Here is a 23,543-nt window from a genome sequence, read left to right as displayed (position 1 = left end):
TAGATCACAGTGGACCTTTGCTACATGAAACGATATTGATATAATCTATTCTATTACAGTTGATTCAATTTCATCCACAAAGTTAGTCAGAACCTATGAAATTGATTTTACAATCAACTATTGGGTCACAACTTGCAGTTTGAAAAAAAAACTGTTCTTAGAAAATCTAGAGAACTTTTTGTTTCAAAACAGAGCCCCTTGCCGCCTCTCTTCCTACTTCCTGGATTGCACATTCTCTGAGTCCTTTAGTGTAGATGCTTTGGGGGCCAACCCTGTACTCTGTTCTTGATTGCATTTCCTCACAGATATTATCTGTTCCTGTGGCTCCAATGATCATTGTTACCATAGTGACTCCTGAATATGTATCTCCAACTCCAGATCTCTCTAGAATTCTGTATCTATGCTTCTAGCGTCATTCTCAAAAGTTCCATGTAGCTGTGTGCCCCTCATCCTGAGCTCAGCACTTCCCAAATAGAAATGATTACCTTCTATAAACACCTCAGTTTCCCTCTTTTGTTGTAATGGCTTTTTTGTTCTCCCATTTACCCCAACTGAACACTTCAGGCCATGACCAACTTTTGCCTTTACTTTGCCCTTCACAACAAGCCTGTCATCAAATCCTGTGAATTCTTTGTTTACAAGCTTCACCTCATGTTTCTGACCTTGACGCCATACCCCTTTGATCCAAAATCAATCAAAATCAATCAAATGGCTTATGACCTGTGCACTTGAATCAGGTCTCTTTAGAATAGTAGGCTACAGTGGTCTGAAACCTTATGTCCATCGTTGCCCTAAAGGTGTCTTACGCTGCACTACATGTTCATCCCCCAGTTAGGAGCTGAAAAGAAATCTTTTCTTGTTACTCAGGAATCAGCCTCACCTCTTTGACTAATATGACACTTTAGCATGTATTTCCTGCCATGTAATGTCACTATTTGGATTCATAATTATTTGCTATGTTATCACACTATTCGATATTTTCTAGAGGGTTTGGATCTGGGAGTCACCTTGAACTTTCTTCTCAACATCAAAGAGTAACCAAACCGTACTGACCTATCCTCTAAACCAGTTATTTTCCAACACTCATATGCCTATGAATTCTCTGTTGGAATGAAAGTTCTGAGGCAGCAGGCCAGGGATGGGGTTTGAAAGTCTACGTTTCTGTTTGGCTCCCAGGGAATGCAAAGCTGCTAATGGGAGCCCCATGCTTTGAGGAGCAAGGCTCCAAGCTTCCGTTCAACCTATCCTTCTTCATTCTCTGTCCATGCTACACTTCTGGCTGGAGCCCTTGTCACCTCAAATCCTCTTCCCCACCTCTAGTATGTCCCTCATAAAACTATCATCTAATGGATCATTACCTCCTCAGTGAACTCCCCAAAACAAAAGTGCCATGCAAATCAGAAATGCAGGGTCACCTTATAGACCTGGCCTGTGATCTAGAATGGGGCTCGGTCCTTTGCTTGGAACACCCTCATTCTTTCTTTTCATGCTTCCTTCTCTGCTAATCCCCTTTGATGAACTTAATGTGGCTACTCTACTTCCCCCACTCCCTCCGGCACTGATTTCCTTTCGCACCAGCCCAACCCAGGCTCAAGAAGTTTTGGCTGCATTGGTGTACTCACTCAGCCTCCACATCCCGCCCTTTCCCAACCCATCCTCCAGAGTTGCTGGGGTTCCCAAGTATAAACCAAGAGACTGGCTGGAGCTCTGGTGGGGATGAGCAACAGATATATGGGGAGCATAGTGTAAGGAAGGTGGTGGAAGGTGGGAGGCAAGACAGGGGAGGGGGGAGATATTTCCAGCAGCAATGGAGACTCCTGAGACCCATTTTCAAAACAGACACTTTGCTTGAAGCAATTTCTGCATTTATGCCTCTTTGATGGTCAGTGCTGCAATTAATGGAATGCCTGCTCCCCGGTTAATAATGGGGCTGTTAGGTGGCAGCAATGAGCCTGCTGGCTTTGGGATCCATGGGCTGACAAAAAGACCATTGAACATTGACTTTTCCACTTTTCTTTCTCTTTCCCCAGGGCCGCCACCGAAGTTCTGGCAGCATTGCTGAAATCCAGTAAGCACCTCTTTTGAAAAGTCGTTATTTCTTTCCCCTCTGAGTTCAGTGAAAGGTGCTCTTGGTATCTCCATGGCTCATTTTCAACCTGGAAGGCAATAGAGCCATTTCTGGATCTTTGGGGGGTGAGATGGAGAATACTATGGCTATTCCAAACACAAGGCTGCAAAGAGAGAGTTAATATCTGTCCATGTGGGCATGCCTGTGCATAATGCTGTCAAGATAATTTATTCTAAAGGGAGCATGTTGTCTTCTGCAGACCTGAGGAACTCTTCAGCTCCTTCTAACAGGGCCAGTGGCCCTTAAGGACTGTTGAAATGAGGTCCAGTTTCCAGTAGGATTGTCCTGTAGAAGAAAAGATTATGGCACTGGGTGGGAAGCAGGATTCTTGCATTTGGTTCTGATACCAGTTCATGACTCTGTATTTTTGAGCAGGTGGGGTGTTGGGAATTTCTTGGACAGTGTAGATTCTAATAACAAATTTATATTAAAAATTTGGCTCTCTTTTCAGTTACTTGAGTGATTGCAAAAGAATAGCTCTGGGGGTCTGAATAATTTGAAGATTTTTTTTTTTTGTTTGCCTAGTAGCCCTGGTCTAATTACATTGGGAGTCAATTTCATGTGTGCAATATAATAGAAGACTCCATGCACTTGGGAGCAAAGAAGTCTTAGCTAATGTTTTTATTCCCCCCCCACCCTTACCTCTTCATCTATTTTAATTTGGCACCTTGGAAACCAGCTGCTTCAATTGTGATATTTGTTTCTCTATAGGGAGCCCGAGGCCTGTGGGTAATAGGTGAACTTTAATAAAACTTATAAATAAATAAATAAAAATAAACACCCCCCCCCCCCAACAATGTATCTCTGTCAACTATACGCACAGAGAAAGAGCCACATCATGGAGCACTTCCATTTGTAGACTGAAGGAAAAAAAAATTAAAGCTTGAATTTATTTGGTTGATTGTAACTGGCCACAATACACAGGACTGTTCACAACTCTCTGTCCTGCAGGGAGAGTGAAAGTGCTTAGTGCAGGTTGGGGGAGTGAAGAGTGACAGGTTAGAAAGCCTTGAGATAGGAGGCGAGGGAGAGTATAACCTGTGGGTTATGGACAGGTTAAGGCAGAACTTGCTTCGGGTTTGGCATCTGGGTTCTCATTATTTACCCGCCCCCACTGCCGCTCCTGATGACAGTGCCCGGTGTTTGGTGCAGCAAGAGTGCTGGGTTGCAGGAAGTAAAGGACCCGAGAGGGGCTGGGTAAGCCATCCTGTGAATGCTGTGCCTTGGGAATGTAGCTTTCTCCTATATCCCCCGGAGTTTGGGTGGTAGAGATCTTCATGTCTCATGGGGAGAGAGCCCTGAGAGTGGAGAAAGGCTGGCCTCCCTTTCAACACACACACACACACACACACACACACACACACACACACACAGCCCTATTTCTCAGATTGCTGGCTTAGAGGTAATACACAACGTACTGCTATGTGTAGAAATTTGAAAGCAGTCATATGCCCGTTATTAACTATTTCCATATGAGGCATGATGCACGGACCCATGGGAAACAGTAGCCAGTGAAAATACTGACTAATTCGGGCTTGGAACCTTTAGCCAGGTTTTCAGCACACTGGCTGTCCTTAGCTAACTGAGCATGCTGTGCTAGGGGATCAACTTAAAAAGTTTCTAACCTCTACCCTGCCTTCAGAACTCAGCTCGGACCTTTCCTCCAAAAAAACTTTCCCTTTCCCCACCAAGACTGGGTTGGAAGACCTTCCCCATGTTCCCAGAGGCTCTCCCTCTCCGCATGATTCCTCTGTATTGGAATCACCGGTGTTCACCTCTGCCAGCTGATGGCAAACTTTTGCAGGCAAGGGGTATCTTTGTAGGTTGTTGAATTATTTGCATTAGCACAACGAAAAGCTCAAAGTAAATTTATGGACTAAACATTAAAATGAATGAATAATGAATACCTATGAATGAATGAAATGAATGAATGATATTTACATATATAAAAATGACAGTACTGCCCTCTACTACCTGAACCCAACAACCCACATACAGAAACAATGATCTTAACACTTGTAGTTCTAATCTCTATTTAACTATACTAATGGACTGTTAGGGAACTGATAGCCTGATGCTCTCCATATAGAAAACAGGTTTTATTGCCCCATTAGAAGGGTGTGTGGGGTTATTCCTAATTCAGCTTACCTGTCCATACAGACTTTTGTTTGGGTCTTAGCTGTCCACACTGACTTTTGTCTGGGTCTTAGCTTCTTTCTAACATGAGGGAGTTGGATGGGAGGTTCTCTATCATTCTTTCCACCACTTAAAACTCTACCTTAACATGTATTGGGGTTTCCAAACATTGGCACTCCTGCGTGCTGGATTGGATAACTCTCAGTTGTTGAGGACTGTTCTGTGAATTTCAGGAGGTTTAGCTACCTCCCTCGCCTTGACTCACCAGATGTCAGTAGCATTCCCAGTTATAATGAACAAAATTGTCTCTAGACACCACCAAATGTGCCCTGAGGGTCAAATATACATCACTGATGTATATTTGACCAAACCCATGAGTTGAAGCCCATTCAAGGTTTCAAACTACCTCTTCCCAAATACCTTTATTGGTGTTTCATAGAAATGTTCTTCTTGAATAACTGACCTTATAAATTCCCCAGCACTGGCATCATTGCTATGATCTCAAAAGAGGTAAAAAACACAAATGGCAGAAAGTTGCTATGGGCATGCAGACATTACTTGAGAGGGAACAGGTTCTAAGCATTTAGAGGATCTTAGAACAAGGAGGGCAAATAGGTTTCATTACAAGTGCCAACTTCCATGTGTAGGTGGAAGGATTCTGAGATCCTATTTGAGCTCAGCAGGAAAGGGCTCAGCAGGAAAGGTATTTAAGTAGCAAAGTTTGTCATGGATTTGGGGAGGTGCAGTAACACAACACCAGACAGTCACCATCTTTGTTCTACCAGCCTGACCAAAGTATTGAGTGGCATGGAGGGTCTGGGGAAGGGTGGTACTGCTCCAGTAGGCTGGGGTTTCTGTGGGAGAGGTTAGTGCCATGGAATCCTCTAGTTTCTTTGTACTGTCTTCATGCATAGTTAAAACCTGACATGGAATGCCTGTCCATTTGGATCCCAGGGGAGTCTATGTCTGCTGAACCTAAATTCAGGAATTCAGTTTCTGCCTAAAACTTACCATATGGCACTGATATCTGGGAGTGTATGTGAGCCTTTGGTTCCTAGAGGCATAATCCTTTCAGCTAGTGATTAGTCTGGTCTTTACGCTTGTTGGTCCTATAAAAGTTGACACCGTCGTGTATCTCTGTAATTGCTTCACAAAGGAAGTGCCTTCCCCAATTAAAATAAAGCCAGAAGGACATATCTACTACCTTGGGGCAGCCAATGCTTCTGTGGAAATAAACTTGGGTGGGCCTGGGAATCTGAGGCTAGTAAGGTCCTATCTGTACCTAATGGGTCTAGAGGGGGCTGGAGACCATCCCCACCAGCATCGAGAAAGCAGGACTGAGGATCTGGGAGACCTGGAGCCTGTCTACCTTAGCAACAAAAGAGAGAAAGAGGACCTGGGTCGCATAGGACAATTTTGTCATGCTGCCTTGGCTCTCTCTTCCATCTAGTAGATGCTACATGAGAAGCCAATGTAGGATAGGTGGATGGCAGGAAAAGGGAAATGAACCAGAAGACATCTCTTGTCTCTTTCCCTTCCTGAGGGATAGCAGGCAAAACAAGCTTGGAAGTCCTAGGCCTGTATTCCAACTGCCTCAGCAATATAGGACGCTAAAAATGAAAAACCATTGCCCATCAAGTGTCCTTTTTGTGTGTGCAGGGGCTAGAATGGTCTAACCCAAATGTCATACCTTTCATGACATCTGTTCCCCTGTTTGACTCCCATGTGTGCAAACCCTTCTTCAATTTCACTGTACTGAAAGTTTTGCCCTTTTATGCTTTCACTTATGCAAAACCACTTAGCTTTTCATTACCAAAACTTAACAAAGCTTTGATTAAGAAATGGTGCTTCTACTGCAGGCAATTTTTTTCCCTCTAATAAACCCAAGTAACATATTGTCCTTTGTCTCTCTCCATCTTGTGGATTGCCTCCAGTCCACCTTTCCCTCCATCTGTACCTGTACCTATATCTCTGTCTTTGTTTTTTTAATGTTTATTTATTTTTAAGAGAGACAAAGCATGAGCCAGGGAGGGGCAGAGAGAGAGAGGGAGACACAGAATATGAATCAGGCTCCAGGCTCTGAGATGTCAGCACAGAGCCTGACACGGGGCTCGAACTCATGAACAGTGAGATCATGACCTGAGCTGAAGTCGGACACTTAACTGACTGAGCTGCCCAGGCACCCCTGTCTTTTTTTTCTTTTTTCCTCATCCTCTTCTCCTTTTATCACTGTCTGCCCCAACCCCAACCCCTGCTTCTCTCTCTTTTCACTCCTTAACACCCCTTCCATGAGCATTAGGTATAAATGCAGGTTTGAAAAATTGTGGCTCTGGAAGCATCACTTGAATGAACGTGTGGTGATGGCAACCTGCCTGATTTGTACTGGGTCCAGTGATGAATCTTCTAATAATGCCTCGGTATTAACCTTGTTGCCCAGATTTAAAGGTCACATTCCTGCAACAAGGCAACACCCAAAATACTTTCTGGTTGAGACCTTAAATCTTAATAAGATGATGGTTTTACTTCAGACTACTCTGCAACTTAAGAGGAGTCTGGAAGTTTTCAGAAGTGAGGGCGTGGGGAGGGTGTTGGAAATAGGGAAGTAAGTTAATACAGGAAGGAAGACAAGGAAGAGGGAGGGAGGGATACAGGGAGCAAACGGGAGGTTTGGCAGGAAGATCAGACTCGTCCTAGGTCTTCCTAGTTAATGCTCTGGCTGGCCGGCTCCTGGGAAGGCCCATCAGCCTGTTGCTGTGGGTGTGTAGGCAGGGAGGACCTTCTAGTACCTACAGCCCTGACTCTGTGGAGACACCCTCATGCTCTCAGTGATGTCTACTGTGGCCTGGTCTTCAGCAATGCAGTGATGGGAGGGCACGATGGCCAGACACCTGCTTTGCTGCAAAATGTCATAGTAGGAGCCGTTATTGAGGTGCACCCATCTGAGGCTTTTGTAGGAATGGTAGGAGCTCTGAAGAGTTCTGAGAATGACACTCTATGTTTTAGGATGGTTGGCATTGCGATTCCTGTGACCTTGTGATGATGCACAGGTAGCAGTGGGTTAGTGCGGCCTTCACGGGACTCACAGGTACAACCTGTGTTCCCATGGGGCCTGTCCTCTTGACTTCAAGGCTCTGACCTGCCTCAACAGGGATTTGCCCACATAGTGTGTTTTCCCCTTCTGTTTCCAGGTGAAGGCCATACACTGTCAGAGCTGGAAGAGACCTTTGAGGTTGTTTAGTGCAGTGGTAGTCGACTGATTGGTTAATTGATTGATTGAGAGCTCAGAGCCCTGTCTATCTTCCACTAATTTCCCTCCAAGATGGCTTCACAGACACACTCACAAAAATATAGGGCTTCTGAGAACCTAGAAAATGATTGATCTTTTAAAAAAATTGAAAGTAGGGGTCCCTGAGTAGTTCAGTCAGTTGAGTGTCTGACCTTGATTTTGGCTCAAGTTGTGATCCCAGGGTCGTGGGATCAAGCCCTGTATTGGGCTCCACACTGAGGATGGAGTCTGCTTAAGATTCTCTCTGTCCTCTGCCCCTCTCCCCGTCTTGTGCTGTCTCTCTCCCCAGTGGAAAAAAAAATAAACACTTTTTAAAAAACTGAAATATATTTGACATATAACATTGTGTAAATATAATGCATGTTGATTTGATACATTTATATATTGTAATGTAATTGTCATTATAGCACTAATTTGCACCTCTATCATGTCACATAATTATCAGTTCTTTTTAGTGGTTGGAATAATTAAGATCTAATCTCCTAGCAAGTTTGAGAATTATAATACAGAGTTGTCATCTATATCCCAGAAAACTATTGGCTTTGTCCCCTCCCCTATCTCCTTATTTTTACACAGGGAAACTGAGGACCAGAGAGAGGGAGTGACCCACCCAGATAGCTGTGACTTTGGAGTTTCCTGTCAGGATGACCCTGGCTCCTTCTTCATATCTCAGCACAAATACCTCTGTGCGGAGTTTTTCTGAATACTACTCAACCCCATTTAATGCCCAGCATTAGATTAAACCTATTAAACCTTTTATAGAATCTTATATTTATACCTATAAGAACTACCCATACGGTAATCAATGATTCCTGTATTTTTGCATATGTGTGTAAGGATTTTTCTTATTGGGTATAGCTCCTTGAAGGCTGGGGTCCCTTCTGTGTCCCTCATACTTCACATTGGGCTGTGCCCAAGACTAATACATTCATGGTGACTAAGGAAGGATTCCAGTTTCTTGATTTAAATCACATACATTTATTTTCAGCATGCCTTTAGTGAAGAGGCCAGCCCAATTCCCATCCCCAGAAAGAATCAAATTGTGATGTGATTCTAGACTCAATGTCTCTTCTTCTAACATATCTTTTGGAGAAGCGGGCAGTATATTTCTGTGATGAACCAAAAACCTGCTTCAAATAATATTGATAGATTTTGGCATTTTTCACACTGGGATGGACTGCTGCAGTCAGCTTTGTGTGAATGCGGAGTAACAAGCTATTATCTGTCACACTGCTGTATTGAAATGACACCACAGATATCTACAGTTTATTGAGTTCTTAGTATGTCAACCACTTCATATACATTTAGCCTGTCAAGGAGACATTGTTATCCCCACTTTACAGGTGTAAGAGCTGAGGTTTGGGAAGCTTACGTAACGCACACAACTTGTGGGCTGCAGAGCATACTGCCTGTGTCTAGATGCTGGGACCTGAGCCCTGTGCATTCCAAGAAGAGAATAGTGAGGATAGGCTTATTTAGCCCAAATAAGATAAGATCAAAAGCTGAAAGGAGGCTACATAAATACTTTCTAAGTATCAGAAGGATTTTTTTTGGGGGGGGGTGATTGGGAGCATTTGTCATTTAATTGAGAAAAGAGCAGTACGTGGTCTATCCCATATAAGCATTGGAATGGGACCTGGTAAGAGATGCCCAACATACCAGCATGGCTGTGCAAGGGGCCAGAGTCTTTGCTGTGAGGCTGAGCATCGGGGAGAATCTGATGAACGATGGGGTGAGGGAGAGGAAGGGAACTGGGACAGGAAGAATCACAGACTCCCATTATGTCATTCTGCATTCAACTTGGCACATTGGTTGTTGGTTTTTTCCCCCTCACCTTGGCTCAAAGTTCAGACCTCTTTGCCAAATATTTTTGTCTTTTGTACAAGTACATAAAATATTTTAAAGGTTTAAGCTGATAGGATACCACACATTCTCTTTAATCCCCTTCCCTGTCCCCCTCCCCTGGTCAGACTCCGTAGCTGAGTGTGGACGGACAGGGACTGGCCGGACTGCAGCAGGTGTAGTTCCTCTTCTTGCCATGTGGTGGTGCTGTTCTTTTAGTTATCTTGGCCCCAGCAGTGGAATATTTATTTTCAGTGAGTAATTTGTTTATCAGGAGGTTATTTTAATCTAATTTTGGCCATATTTGCTATTCCACACTATCTGTACTTCCCAGCATTAGCAGCTTGCATGTCTTGAAGGAAATTAGCTGAAGATGGTCTCAGAGGCATTTGCTCAGCCATTATTTAAGGGAGTTGGGAGGAGGCGGGGTGAGTGGAGCCCTTGGTTGGAAAAGCCTCTGGAATTTGTTGCAACCCCAGTGATGTTGAGCATGATTGAGCAGGACTTACGGAGGGCAGGGAGCATCCCCAGCAGCTTTTCTGAGGGCTGCCTCTGGTGAACAGCAGCAAATCTTGCAGTTACCTTTCCCCATCTCCCTCATGCCCTTCTGACAACCTGTATCTTCCTCGCCTTTGCTGCCAAGGCCAAAGGCACCACTTAAGGGAAATGCCTGTCGGCCTTCCCACGCTCCACACGAACCCCTCATCCCATTTCATAATGGGTTTCTTGAACTGTTTCCTGCCGCCACTCCAGGAAGTACGAAGCAGGGCCGAATGTGGGAAGAGAATTACTGTTTATTAGAGTACCTTCAAGGAATAACCATCATGACTGGTGATTACAGAACTCTGACGCTTACCATGCATTTTACACGCCCATTTTACAAACGAGGAAGGAATAGTGAGGGAGGTGTGTGAATTTCCCAACGATCCCCGAAAAGGTAAGTAGAGAGCTAGGGTTTGAACTTGGTTATGACCGTCTCTGAGGCAGAATATCGTCATATTTCAAAGGCGATCCCCACTTTCCACGTGGGAGTTGGAGAAATCTGGACTCTGCTGATCGCCCGTGTGCTCTTAAATTGCTTCCTCATCGTTGCCCTTGACTTCAGCCTGGCTTTACAAAAATGGGCGGGCTCCACAGGATGAGTGCTTGGAGGGTTCCTTCATAGGAGAACCCTTTTCAAAATAATGAGGATATGACATATCTCAAGTAGATAAAATGGGAGCAGAAGTGGGAGGCCCCAACGAATGATAGAATGATAGCCTGATCTGTCCCTGGCTACCCCCTCTTTTCCTGGCTTGCTTGCTTACTTGCTTTATTTATTTATTTATATGCTTATTATTGAAGTAGAGTTGACATCCACTGTTTTATTAGTTTCAGGTGTACAATGCACTGACTCCATCACTCTGTATATTATGTGGTGCTCACCACGATAAATGTAGTCCCCATACAACATTTTTACAGTCTTATCGACTATGTTCCCCTATGCTCTACTTTTTATTCCTGTGACTCACTTATTGTATAACTCCCTTCGGTGGCTCCTGATTGACTCTGAGAAACTTCCATTATGTTCCTTGGGGCTTAAAGGAATCAAGTTTGAGAACCTCTGAAATAAATTTTCTCACGGGACGCTCTCAGCATTCAGTCTGTGGTCTTGAGGTTATGGCTTAAAGATGCGTGGACACGTCCTTCAGGAGGTTGGAAAAGTGTGCTCGGTTTTTACTATGCGGTGGTCATAAGGAAGGTGGCCATAGTGAAGTTTGTTTGACTCAGAGAAAGATCCGAAATGTTGTATTCACCACTGAGACCTGGTTGAGGAACTTTTAAGTCTCTTGGAGCCAAGAGACTCAATTAAACAATTCAACTAAATCTAATTAAATGGGGAGGCTCAGCATCCAGTGGAGATTATAACGGTGGGAAGTATGGGCAGGATGGTGAACCACCCTCCCAAGATGGCTGGGGGGTTGGAGGCATCCACACCGCACAGAGCTGTGGATGGTGGCGTTGAGTTTTTCCTCTTAGGCACAAAAGTGTTGGCTACATCACATACTGTTGTAATGAGATTGGAACCAATCCTGGTTCTTACACCCACACAGGATGCTGTCTTTTACCCAGGTGGTCCTGTACTCTCGCAGTAATGTAAGCCCTAGTAATGTAAGTTCTGTATCCAGGGCTTTCCCTCTGGCTTGATTATCTGCCTGTAAGTTTGAGCCAAGGTGTTCCTTTGACAACAGTGTGAATGCCTCCTTAAGGAGGCTCAGGGTCATGTGTGAAGGGTGTGTGTTTGCTAAAAGCTCAAACCACTTATTCTCTGAAAGGATAAGACCTTGTGGAGAATAGTGTTTGGATAGTGGTCTCGAAGCTGGCTCTGATCTTCTGTGGATTCCAATCAGAGCCCCTCTGGGTGTGTTCCTTAGTGACTGTGCTGGAACCACTTCATGTGTAAAGTGGGGAAAATGATACCCTCCAAGGATAATTAGTAAGATTTAAACAGGGTGATGTACATGTGGTAGGAGCATAATGCTAGATCTTAGTACATCTCCGTAAAGATCACGTCTCACTTTATTATCACCACCATTTGGAAAATCCTGGGAATTTCAGGAATTGATCCTACAAAGGCATAAAGCCTATTGCAATGTAAATTCATCTCCTAACATATCCCCTGAGTATTGAATGAGACACAATTGCTTTCAGCCTCTGTCTTCCCTCTAGAAGCTTTTTCTGCAAAAGGAATAGATAAATCATTGAATTCAGCATATGTGGCCCATTCAGTTGACCCAACTGAATACCCTTATTTAGTTTCCATTCTAGGGAATCAGGGGTTAACATCCAAGGTTGCTGAGCTCTAAATGTTTTAGACTTTAGAACTTGTATCATCCTGGCATAATAAATGACTGGCTATGGATTGACAAAGATAAAGTATCACAGAGATTTAAAGAGATAGACAAAAAAGATAAACATCTCCCGGCTCTGAAGGTGCACAGTAACTTCTTCATCACATTCAGGATCGACTGTACAATTATTTGTTTATGTCGAGGTGTAAGTCAGGTGTTTCCTCCAGACTCTAATATTAGCAGTTTACAAAGCACCTTTTCATGTATTATCCCATTTAATCTTTACATAGTCTTGCAAGACAGGCAAATATTTAACTATTGTATAGTGATTCTCGACATGAGCGATTTTGCCCCGGAGGGGACATTTGGCACGTTTTGGTTGCCATATCTAGTGAGTAAGACCAGGATGCCACCCAACATCCTGCAGTCCCCACTCCTGCTCCCCAGGAAATGAGAATATCCAGCCCCCAAAGGCAATCGTGCAAGGCTGAGAAACTGTTCTGTAGAGAAAACATCGGGGCTCAAAGGGGTTGACTGACTTGCCCAAGATTGTGTAATAGGAACCTGACATATTGGCATTAAAATCCATACGTTCATTTCACTTCCAGAGAATTTCATATCTTTTTTTTTTTCCTAAGAAATAAGAGTTTGCCTAAATGAAATGCTTCCCAGGACCACTGCATGCACACGGATGATGGTGAGGCTGCTGTGGTGGCAGGGGCGGTTGGAGACCCCGCTCAGCCTCTCCCTGAGCCCCTGCCCCAATCCCAGGGGCACACAGCAAAGCAAGCACTGCCACCCATACAGTATGACCCAGGGAACACCAGACCCCACCTGGCATCCCCAGACTCCCAGCTTTCATTGCAGCCATCACATTATCTATCTATCTATCTATCTATCTATCTATCTATCTATCTATTATTGATTAGGGGATGACAGACTGAGAGCTGTGCTTTAGTAAGATGTGTTGGGCCATGGAGGAGAGCTGGAGGCAGAGGGCCCCCATAAGAGTCTACTGTGAGTACAGTCTGGGTGATAGGAGAGAGGACCAGATGCATCAGGGGTGGCAGGTCTCAAGCTGGAACCAGGGAGCACAAGGCTCCTGTGCTTCCTTACCGCTGTGCTGTTGAACGCCCTAAGGCCAGAGGGCAGTCTTAGCCAGCAGCGCGGAGGCACACGCTCTCGCCTTCCTGCAGCGCCCCCTCCAGGCCCAGAGGCATACTGCAGCATGTACAGATTGGCATGGGATGTTGCCTCACTTTGCGGGTGTGTTTCCCGCTGATATCACTGTTCCTCTGTCCCTGGCCAGAAGCAGGCAACGCCACCGCCACCGACAGACTGGTATCTCACTTAGCAATTGACAGAGAAAAGCAACGGGGAAGGTCTCAGCTTTCTTCTTTCTGGTGTAAATCCTGGCTCTCCTCTTCAAGTATCATCTTCTGATGAGTTGACGATGGAAAGACAGTGAAACCAGGAAGGTTTTCTGCAGGGACTCAGATGGGACAGTGGCTTGTCTTGGGTCTTGGCAAGTGTTTCTTTCCCTACCAAAGTCTAGACTCAAAATAAAAGTTGGGATGGGTAGGAAAGCACCTGGAAAAATTGAGGTCCAGGCAAAGATGATCATTCTTAAGTGCTTTCTTGCAGAGATTACGAAAACAAAAAACAAAAAGGAGAGTGAGAAAATCTCAGCGTGACATATCCCTCCACTTTTACACAACCTGCCATGATGGATGTCAAAATGGCAGAGGTCACTCATTCTGATCCCTACGCTCCTTTTCAATAATCTACTCTTGTCTCACTTTTTCTACCTGTTTTGGCTGCAGACTTTTTGTTATCTGTACACCAAGTTTGGGCTTCTCCATTTGCTTTCCTCTCAAGATTTCTGGAATTTTCTGCCACCAGATCTCTCCTTCCTGATTCCTTCTTATCATTCAGATCTCAGCACTAATACCGTCTCCTTGAAGGGTCTTTTCCTTGACCACCCAATCTAGAGTAGTTGTGCCTTTAGTCACTCTACCATTACTATTTTTTTTTTAAAGTTTATTTATTGGGGCACCTGGGTGGCTCAGTCGGTTAAGCATCTGACTTTGGCTCAGGTCATGATCACGGTTCATGAGTTCGAGCCCCACATCAGGCTCTGTGATGAGTCTGCTTCAGATTCTGTGTGTGTGTCTCTCTCTCTGCCTCTCTGCTGTTCTTGCTCCATCTCTCTCTCTCTCTCTCTCTCTCTCAAAAATAAATAAAAAACATTTAAAAATTAAAAAAAATGTTTATTTATTTTGAGAGAGAGAGAGTGCATGCATGGGGTAGGGGCAGAGGAAGAGGGAGAGAGAATCCCAAGTAGGCTCTGACTTGTCAGTGTGGAGACCAACATGGGGCTTGAACTCACAAACTATGAGGTTGTGACCTGAGCCGAAATCAAGAGTTGGATGTTTAACCAACTGAGCCACCCAGGGACCCCTCTACCATTGTTCTTTATTTTGCCCTGTAGTACTTGTCACTATCTGAAATTATTTTTTTCCCCTTTGTGTGTGTGCCTATTTAGATGTGTGTCTCTCCAGCTCCCCCATGGGAAACAAGCCATGGTCTAGCCCATCTCCTACTGTAGTACCCCAGTGCTTAGAACAGTGCCTGGCATATGCTGGTGCATAGTGCTTGCTAAGTAAGTGTTTGTTGAATGAAGTAATGGTGGTGCCTTGGATGTGGGGAATATGAGCATAATTTCAGTTGACAGTTTACTGAGTACCTCACTACAGCAGGATCTGGCTTTCAGGACCAAATGCCTCTGCATATTTGCATAGGCAGAGAAAACCTCTCAAGTGATAACCTCTTGCTGGGAATGAAGTCCTTTTAGAGAATTTTCAAACTAAAAATATTGAAAAGTGAATCATATTTCCTCAAACCTAAGATGTCATGGACTATAAGATGTACAACTTTTTACGTACCACTGAGTGAAAAAACACTGCCAGTTATAATGGAAACACTATCATCGGTTAGAAGCACCTTAATTTTGGAAATGCCAGTGTGAAAAAATACATTCCTTAGAATTGATAAAGCACAAGATGAGATTGATCCATCGTGGGGAATGGCGAGCCCTGAACCGCAGGTGTGTGGTGTGCTGTCTGGAGTATGTCCATGATGGTACCACCTTCTCTTTTAGCATCCCAGCCTAACGCCCTTCCTTAGACATGGTTCTCACCAAGGGCTAGCAGAAAAGGAAGATGTGGATTCCGAGGCTTTCCTGAGAGTGGAGAAATTCCTAGGGTTTGGGAACATATCTACGGAGAGGTATTAGAAAGAATTGGCGACTAAAAAATAAAAGCAATGCAAGAGTCTAGATTGAAAACTGCTGTGAAGGATATTCTCTAATGCCTCTCAGCTGTGATTTCTGGGGCTTAGGAAAAGCATCTTTCATTTTTTAAAGGCGGTCAGTGGGAAAACACCTTCAGTTGAAATCAAAATTTACTTTATAGTCAAGTTTCCTGAAATGCATCTATTCTAAAAAAGGGGAAAAAAAGGATCCCTGCAAGCTAATTCAATAGCATCATTCTTATTTGGGCTAATGATAGTCATGTAGAATTTCCACCATCAATGACATTAAGATTAGCCCTGTCTCAGTACACGTACTTCTGCTCCTTCTTTGTGAGCGAGACCTGCTGCAGCCACCAGGGGGAGGAGCCCATGAGAGCTGGCCTGTTCCCTCCTGCTCCACAGCACAGCACTCCCATCAGAGCCTGGCTTCTGGACTGGCCTCATGGAATCACTGGCTGAGAGTCAGGGAGACTCCCAAACACCTCCTCCAGTGACCTGAAGAGCCACAGGTGTCCTGGGACCTTTAAATCTTGTCAAGTTTCCTATTAAAAATAAACTCTCCTCACAACTTAGGGGCCTGGGAGGGAACAGAGAAGTTGGGTGCGTGGAAGGGCTGAGCCAAGGTAAAATTGGCTGCAAGCCACTCCCCTCAAGCACCCCAGGCTTCAGGTGTTCACTGGCTTTATCTCCAGTAGTTTTTCAGGAACCTTCCTCAAGAAGTTGGTTACTCTGGCAACAGCTAAAGGGCTTTTTTTGGGTGCAAAAAAGTGTAAACTATCATTGCTTTGGGAGTAACAGTGTGGGATTTCATCTTTGGTGGCAGATGGGGAGTCCCACTGGAATCATGGATAGGGCTTTTGTGAGCTCTAAGGGCTTCAGTGAGTTGTCTGACTTCTCCCAGCCCCTGTGCCTTCATTTGTAAAAGGAGGAAGATAATGCTTATCTCAAAGCATTTCCATGAGATAAATGAGATAATCATGTAAAATGATTAACCCAGTACTGAGAACATAGGAAACATTCAGTAAATAAATACTCCGTAATTGTAAATGGTGTTATAATGGCAGAGTAGGCAGCTCGTTGTTCATATAATATGATTTATAAGTCTTAGTAAAAGCCTGCTTTGTCCAGAAATATCTTCTAAATTGACTCCCTGTAAAGACCACAAAAGTAATGTGTTACAAAGCCAAGCATATTGTTTCCCATAGTTAAGGTCACCATTACCTTGAGTTTTAATAATGTCCCTCAAGGAGGAGTTCTCGGGTGGTTATTATAGAATGAGAGTACTGTGTGCAAAGTGGGTCTTTCTTTAAAAAAATTTTTTTTTAATGTTTTATTTTTTTGAGATTGGGGGAGGGGCCGAGAAAGAGGGAGACACAGAATCTGAAGCAAGCTCCAGGCTCCAAGCTGTCAGCACAGAGCCCAATGCGGGGCTTGAACTCACAAACCATGAGACCATGACCTGAGCTGAAGTCAGACGCTTAACCAACTGAGCCACCCAGGCACACCCAAAGTGGGTCTTTCAGTGTGGGGTCCTGGTTGGGATCAGGCAATGTTTGTGATGTAGTTGCTCAGAGTTGGGGGACATAGCACAGAGAGGGTTTGGAAGCAAACTTTGAAGAGTAAATGGACATTTGGTATGTACAGTTCAGTGGTCTTCAGCTCTGAGAAGGGGCCACTATCCCGAAAAGGACTAGCTGAATTGTCAATAGTTCATATGAATGGATTTTCATGAAATTCCTAAAACAGAGGATAAAGCTATTTAATCACCCTGGGCAAGAAGTTCTTGGGATGGTAATGTCATAGTACGCTGTGTGGCTGAAGATAATTTCTGTTCTCAAGAATGATGGGAGCCTGGAATCCTTGTATTTATTCTTACTCCTATGTGCCTTATCAAAGGCAGGGATGGGCTGTTAGCCAGTTAAGCATTATCAGTCAAGAGGATCTTAGAACATTAGCCAGTCCTCTATAAAAAGCTTTGGTGTAATGGGACCCAACTGAGGTAAATTTTGCCAGAGAGGGCAACAATAAAGGTCTGCATTATGGACTTTTCTGTAAGGACACCTGGGATAAATTGGGGTGTGACCCTCAGTGTGTCTCTATCAGGATGTCTAAGGCTAGATGGGCAGCAACGTAAAACTGGTGGATATTTTGGGGTGAGAAGTCAACTATGTTACACAGAGACTGAAGACACTTGACTATACGTTTTACTTATTTAGAAACTTTTCCTTGGGGAATTATCACCGGTAAAATGTATGTGAAGTTTGATGTCATCCTTATGGGGAAGGGAATTCTCGTTTATCGAGCACAAGCTTTGTGCCGGGTGCTATGCTAAGCATTTATTCCCTCTAATGAGCTTGTAGGGCTGATGTTGTAATTAATCTTTTTTTATCTTGCTTTACTCTTTGCGGATGATGGAAATATAGTTGAGAGTGACTAAGCAACTGAACTGAGGTTTCAGAGCTGGTAACTGGTAGAGCCAACATTCAAATCAACAGCTATGTGACCCCGGAGCTCCTGTTCTTGAATGAAGCTGTCGAAAAGAATATGTTCATATCCCGAGCATTTGGCACGTTGTTGTCCATAGTAATAGAGGGGAAGTTGGAGCCATAAGTAGATTTTGCTTATCATGTTGATAATGACAGTCATAATGGGTAAGAGGTATTGGGTGCTTAGTATGCGTCAGGCATGGAGCTATCAACTTTGTATGTATTATCTCATGTAATTTTCTCAACAACTCCCCAGGAAGGGATATTATTAGTTTTGTCATTCAGATAAAGACTTAGTGATACAACAGTGAACTGACAGGTTCAAGTCCACACAGCTGGAGAGTGGTGGAGTTCCTGGCCAGGTACAAGGAGTCCCAAAAGAAAGCAGACACCTGGAAGCTCTGCCTGCAAAGCAGGCCCATCGAGGCCATGAAGGGTGGGTGACTAAGGGATGGCAGAGTTTAGAGGTCTGCAGTAATGTGTCCGTCTCATCTGAGAGCGCGGCTATTGTGTTGTTTGGTTTGTTGCTCTGCCGCAGGTTCCCACGCGGCCTCTGCTTTAAGTCATCACTTGACCCTAAAAGGGCTGATGAAATTCCCAGATATGGGAAGTGAAGAGCAGAGATGAAAATTTTCTTTGGTTCCGCCAAGGAACAGTGGCAGAGGCGTGGACTGCTTGCAGGTATAATAATCTGGGTCACAGAGCATTTCTCCACCAGCCTGGCATGGGGCTGACTGTTCCCCATGAGACAGTCAATCTTTGAGTCTTGAAGGCATCTAGACTTTCCTCTTTATAAGGATAAACATCTCTATAGAGATGATCAGGGTTTCAAATGACTTCAGGGAGTAGGCAGGTAATTCACTTTTGAAGGGGATGGGGTAAGAGTAAAAAAGGGAGTTGGTTGCTATAGTAACCTAGGGGCCGTTCACCCTGCCCACAGGCATTTACAACATGGCATGACCAATAGTCTAAGGACCTCCTGTCAAAAAGGTAATATTTTTTACTGCTCCTGATTAGTAAAATGCATTGTAGAGTATGTGGGGAATAAGAACTACAGAAAAGCCTAAATTGAATCTAAAAAGTCTAAAGCAAATAGAATCCTCAGTCTTTTCCTCCTCTGTAAGTACTAGTGATATCTTGGCACATTCCCTTCCAGTTATTTATTTTTTTTCTTTTTACCTGAGTGTAAAAATCTGCATCGATGGGGTCTGAGCCAAAAGAAGAAAAAAAAACATCTGAACCTCAATGAAGAAATACGTGGGGGTAAAAATAAGAATATTGCTAGGTAACATTTCAGACATAATTAGCTACACAGACTTCATTCTGGAGGATAATATAATCTGGAGAGGCAGAAGTAGTAGAATATAAGAAGGTGAATTAGAGGGAAGGTCAAAGTTGAGTTCATGGATTTGCCAAAAGAAAACTGGCCGGAGAAGACATTCAACAGGATGGAGACAGGGCACTGAGAGTGCCTTTGAGATGGGGTGGGAGTGAGGAGTGAGATATTAAACTCAAATCTCCTCTCTGTCCAACCTACTCCCAAACTCCTAGAAGTTTAAGATAAACCAATCTACTTGAGAAATCTTAAAAAAATTGAGCAGGAATTTTTTTTCCCAAGGAAATCTTAGTAGAAAGTCCTTTATATAAACAGACTTAAGTGCAGCTGATCTGTTTTGAAGAGGGTCGGGGGACCTGGAGCCTTCTCCTGCCCTGAACCCTGAATTCACCCAAAACATTTTCTCATGGCTATTTGGCCCCTAGAGAAGCACTGTTTCCCTCTCAGATCTTCTAGAACTCCTGCATATCACTGATCTCGGTGACCCTCATTTCAGTCTTAGCTCTTCTCCACATTTGCTCTTCCTCAGTTTGCTGAGGGTTTTTGAGGCATATTGACTTTTGCAAAACTCTGCAAGCCATTCTTAGAGAAAGATTGACTGAGGTGGGGTCAGCGGGGAAGGAGGTGTAGCCATTTTCGATGTTAGTAAACACGGCAGCTTGTTGAGGATTAACGGGAAATCATGAATAAAATCATTAGGATTTGATAAGGGATTTTTCTCTGAGACAATTAAAGATTTTTTCCCCATTATCCCTGCCCCCTACCCCTCCAAAGAGTAGGGGATGAAGGTCATTAAGATAACACATTATTAGTCTCATACCCTTAAAATAGATAAAAGACAGAAGACCTTAACCTCTCTGTGCCCACGGGGCCTCTGTCCACTGTGTTTGCTATTCTGGCATCTTTCCAGCGGGTGATACTTTAATACCTCCTACTTAATCCTCGATTTTCTTTTAAACGTCAGATATTGGATAGGCTGGAACCTCATTCAGGCAGTAAAGAACTCTGGTGCTTTGTGGCTGCAACCAGCCAAGGAGAGAAATACGGTTGATGCAAAAGAATAATTCATTAAAGGAGGTAATGACAGCGATTTAAACCTTCTGCAAACACATCACCTGGCAAACAAAGCTCATCACCCTCAGTTCAGGGTCATGGCTGAATGAAATGTTGTAAAAGTGAAAAAACAAAAAAATTAAACAAACAAACAAACAAACAACAATGATCCCAACTGTACAAATGGCTCAAAAATCTCAGTGGGGCTCAGTGAAGCCTGACAACTTAGAATTTGACAAACTCACAGAAAGCAACAACAACAACAAAAGAATTTCTTTAATATTATGAGAAAACCCCTCTGGAATAAAGCCCTGAGTTTTTGTGTTATTTTTTCACTTATGTGTACTTACATGGTCTTAGGGAAAAAAATCTGACTTTGAGCTGAAATTTGCTTCTCCAATTACGGCTCAGGGGATCTGTCTCACACACCCTCGGCCAGAAGCCTATATTGTCTCATAAGCCAGCGTGAACGGTGGGGGTAATGGAGAAATGTGGTAATGAGAGCAGGGCTGCAAGATTTGGGCATTTGTGCTGAGAGTCGGCCGGTGATAGCCTCCCAATGCACCTTGTCCACACAAACAGAGATGACCAGACGTCTCTGGGGTATATGTGGGCTGGGACACATTTGTCCACCAAGCCAGTAGCCCGAGGAGGTTCAGCTGGAAAGGGGCATATGTTAAGTGTTGAGACAGGATTCTTGGACTCCTTTTCCTCTGTGTTTCTTCAAGGAGAATTTAAAGTATCTCTTGGGAAAATTAGGACTTTGTGCACTAGGGTGTGTCTCATGGGAGGCCTCCACCAGGATCATTCAGTCAACAAAGAGAAATTGTGTAGACGTGAAGGGAACCAGAAAAGCACTCTATTATGTTCCCCATCAGATGTAAGAAAACCCCATACCACATCCTGTTGAGTGGGCTTCCCACCCCTGTCTTAACATTGTTAGTGCCCGGATGTCCATTTCCACATAGAGTCCATTCTCTTGTTGAATAGTCTTGACTATGAGGAATTCCTTTCTTGGACTGAGCCAGACCTTGATTATCCATAAGCTGGCTTCTGTGCTCTTTAGGAAAAACACAATATAGCTGTTACACATGATAGCCTTTCAGATATCATGTCTCATTCAGGGTCTTCTTCCAAGACTAAATCTTATAATTTGCTCAACCCAATGACAATACCCTAGGTCCACTGAGATTTAGGAAAAGAAGAATGGAAATCTGGTGGAAATGTCTCTGTCTCTCCCTCATTCATCCCACCCCCCTAACTATTACAGTTTTTTTCTGAACTTTTTAAGAATAAGTTACAGACTTTCACATATTCCTATTGTGAATTTCCTAAGCACAGGATTTTCTTTTACATAGCCACAGTTTACCAAAATCTAATGTACATCGATACAATACTTCTAATTTATAGACCTTATTCAAATTTTACCAAATGCATCTCTAATGCCTTTTGGAGCAAAAGAAAAAAAAAATTATTTCTAGCCTAGGATCTAAATTATAATTCTACATTGTACCTACATATTATATAAATACTTTAGCCGAATTCCTTCCTTCCTTCCTTCCTTCCTTCCTTCCTTCTTTCCTTCCTTCCTTCCTTCCTTCCTTCCTTCCTTCCTTCCTTCCTTCCTGTTTCTCTCTTTATTTCTCTTTTCTTTGTCTTTTCCCTTCCTTTTTTTTTTTTTCCTTTCATGACCTTGACATTTTTGAAGAGTATAGATCAGATCACTAGTAGCATGCCCCTCATTTTGGGTTTGCTGGTTTTCCTCATGGTTAAATTCAGGCTATACATTTTGGGCAGAAACACCATAGAAATGATGCTGTGTTTTTCTCAGCACAACACACATGGTGATGTCCATGTTGATCCCTCAATGAAGGTGACATCTGCCAGTTTTCTCCAGTGGAAAGTTATTATTAGTCCCTTTATAATAAGAATCTTGTGGGAGGTACATCGGGGCATCCTCAGGCAGGTGCAGCCAGGAGAATCTGTCATTGACATCACCTTTCCCATTGGTTTCAGAGTCTAACAGCCGCAGGGCTGTGAACAGAGGCTACGTCACCAGCTTGCTCAGGCTGCATCAGGACTGGCACGGCCATGACACAGCCAATACCTATGTGCTGATCCGCCGGACGCTTCTGCTCTGCCTCAAGCACATTGCCAACCTCCGGTCTGGCAGGGAGGCCTTCCTGGCAGCTCAGGGCATGGAGATCCTCTTCAGCACCACACAGGTAATTAACCCTGGGAACACCTCTGCAGTTGGATGATATCTGGATGGTTCCTGCTGAACAGAGCTGTGAGAACCTCAGTACGTTTCTTACTGTCTGCTATGGGCAGAGGTTCTGGATTCAAAACCTCATGCATTTGTTCACTCTTGTGCTGATCGATTCATTCATTCAATACATGTTTATTGGCAGGGCGCCTGGGTGGCCCAGTTGGTTAAGTGACTGACTTCAGCTTAGGTCATGATCTCATGGTTCATGGGTTCAAGCCCTGCTTTGGGCTCTGTGCTGACGGCTCAGAGCCTGGAGCCTGCTTCGGATTCTGTGTCTCCCTCTCTCTGCCCCTCCCCAGCTCATGCTCTGTCTCTCTCTCTCAAAAATAAATAAACATTAAAAAATTAAAAATAAATAAAAATAAATTAAAAAAATACATGTTTATTGGCTACACACTGTGTGGTGCAGTGGTTCACAGTATTCACTATAAAGCTAGTACCTGGGTTCAGGTCCCAGCCCAGGCACTTACAGCTGTGAAACCTTGGAGGAGTCACCCAACCTTTCTGGGTCTCAAGTTTCTTCTTTTCCAAAAAGATGGAAATAACAAAATCTAGGTTATTGCACAGCCTAAGTATATTAATGTGGAAATGTCTTCCGTTTAATGGAGTGCTTGCCATGACTTGGCTGCTCTAGAAATGTGAGCAGTGATTGGAATAATTAGAGTAGTGGAATCTGGACATGAATATGACAGGCAAGACCCCTGATCTGGTGGAGTAAACATTCTAGCGGGAGAGTCAGATACTAAGGAAGCAAAGAATTCAACGAGGAAGAGAATTTCATATTGCTCTGCGACATCATTAAAGTCAGGCTGTCCGCAGTGACGCCCATAGGTGGAGGGAGAACGTGTTCTGTGAGAGAGGTCA

General features: G+C 43.8%; 1 protein-coding gene across 2 annotated transcripts in view; it reads left to right on the top strand.

The window, feature by feature from the left end:
• Positions 1-23,543, top strand: part of AGBL1 (AGBL carboxypeptidase 1) — an 832,432-nt gene that overhangs the window by 126,078 nt on the left and 682,811 nt on the right. For both annotated transcript variants that reach the window (XM_053888750.1, XM_019460194.2), the window contains exons 6-7: positions 2,031-2,068; positions 22,427-22,635. In XM_053888750.1, coding sequence (XP_053744725.1) covers positions 2,031-2,068; positions 22,427-22,635 — 247 coding nt within the window. The remainder of the gene's footprint in view (positions 1-2,030; positions 2,069-22,426; positions 22,636-23,543) is intronic.

This window comes from Panthera pardus, unplaced genomic scaffold, assembly GCF_024362965.1.
Source record: "Panthera pardus isolate Hobbes unplaced genomic scaffold, ASM2436296v1 HiC_scaffold_24, whole genome shotgun sequence".
NCBI lineage: Eukaryota > Metazoa > Chordata > Mammalia > Carnivora > Felidae > Panthera > Panthera pardus.
The sequence above is the reverse complement of the archived record's forward strand: the minus strand, read 5'-3'. Positions and strand labels throughout refer to the sequence as shown.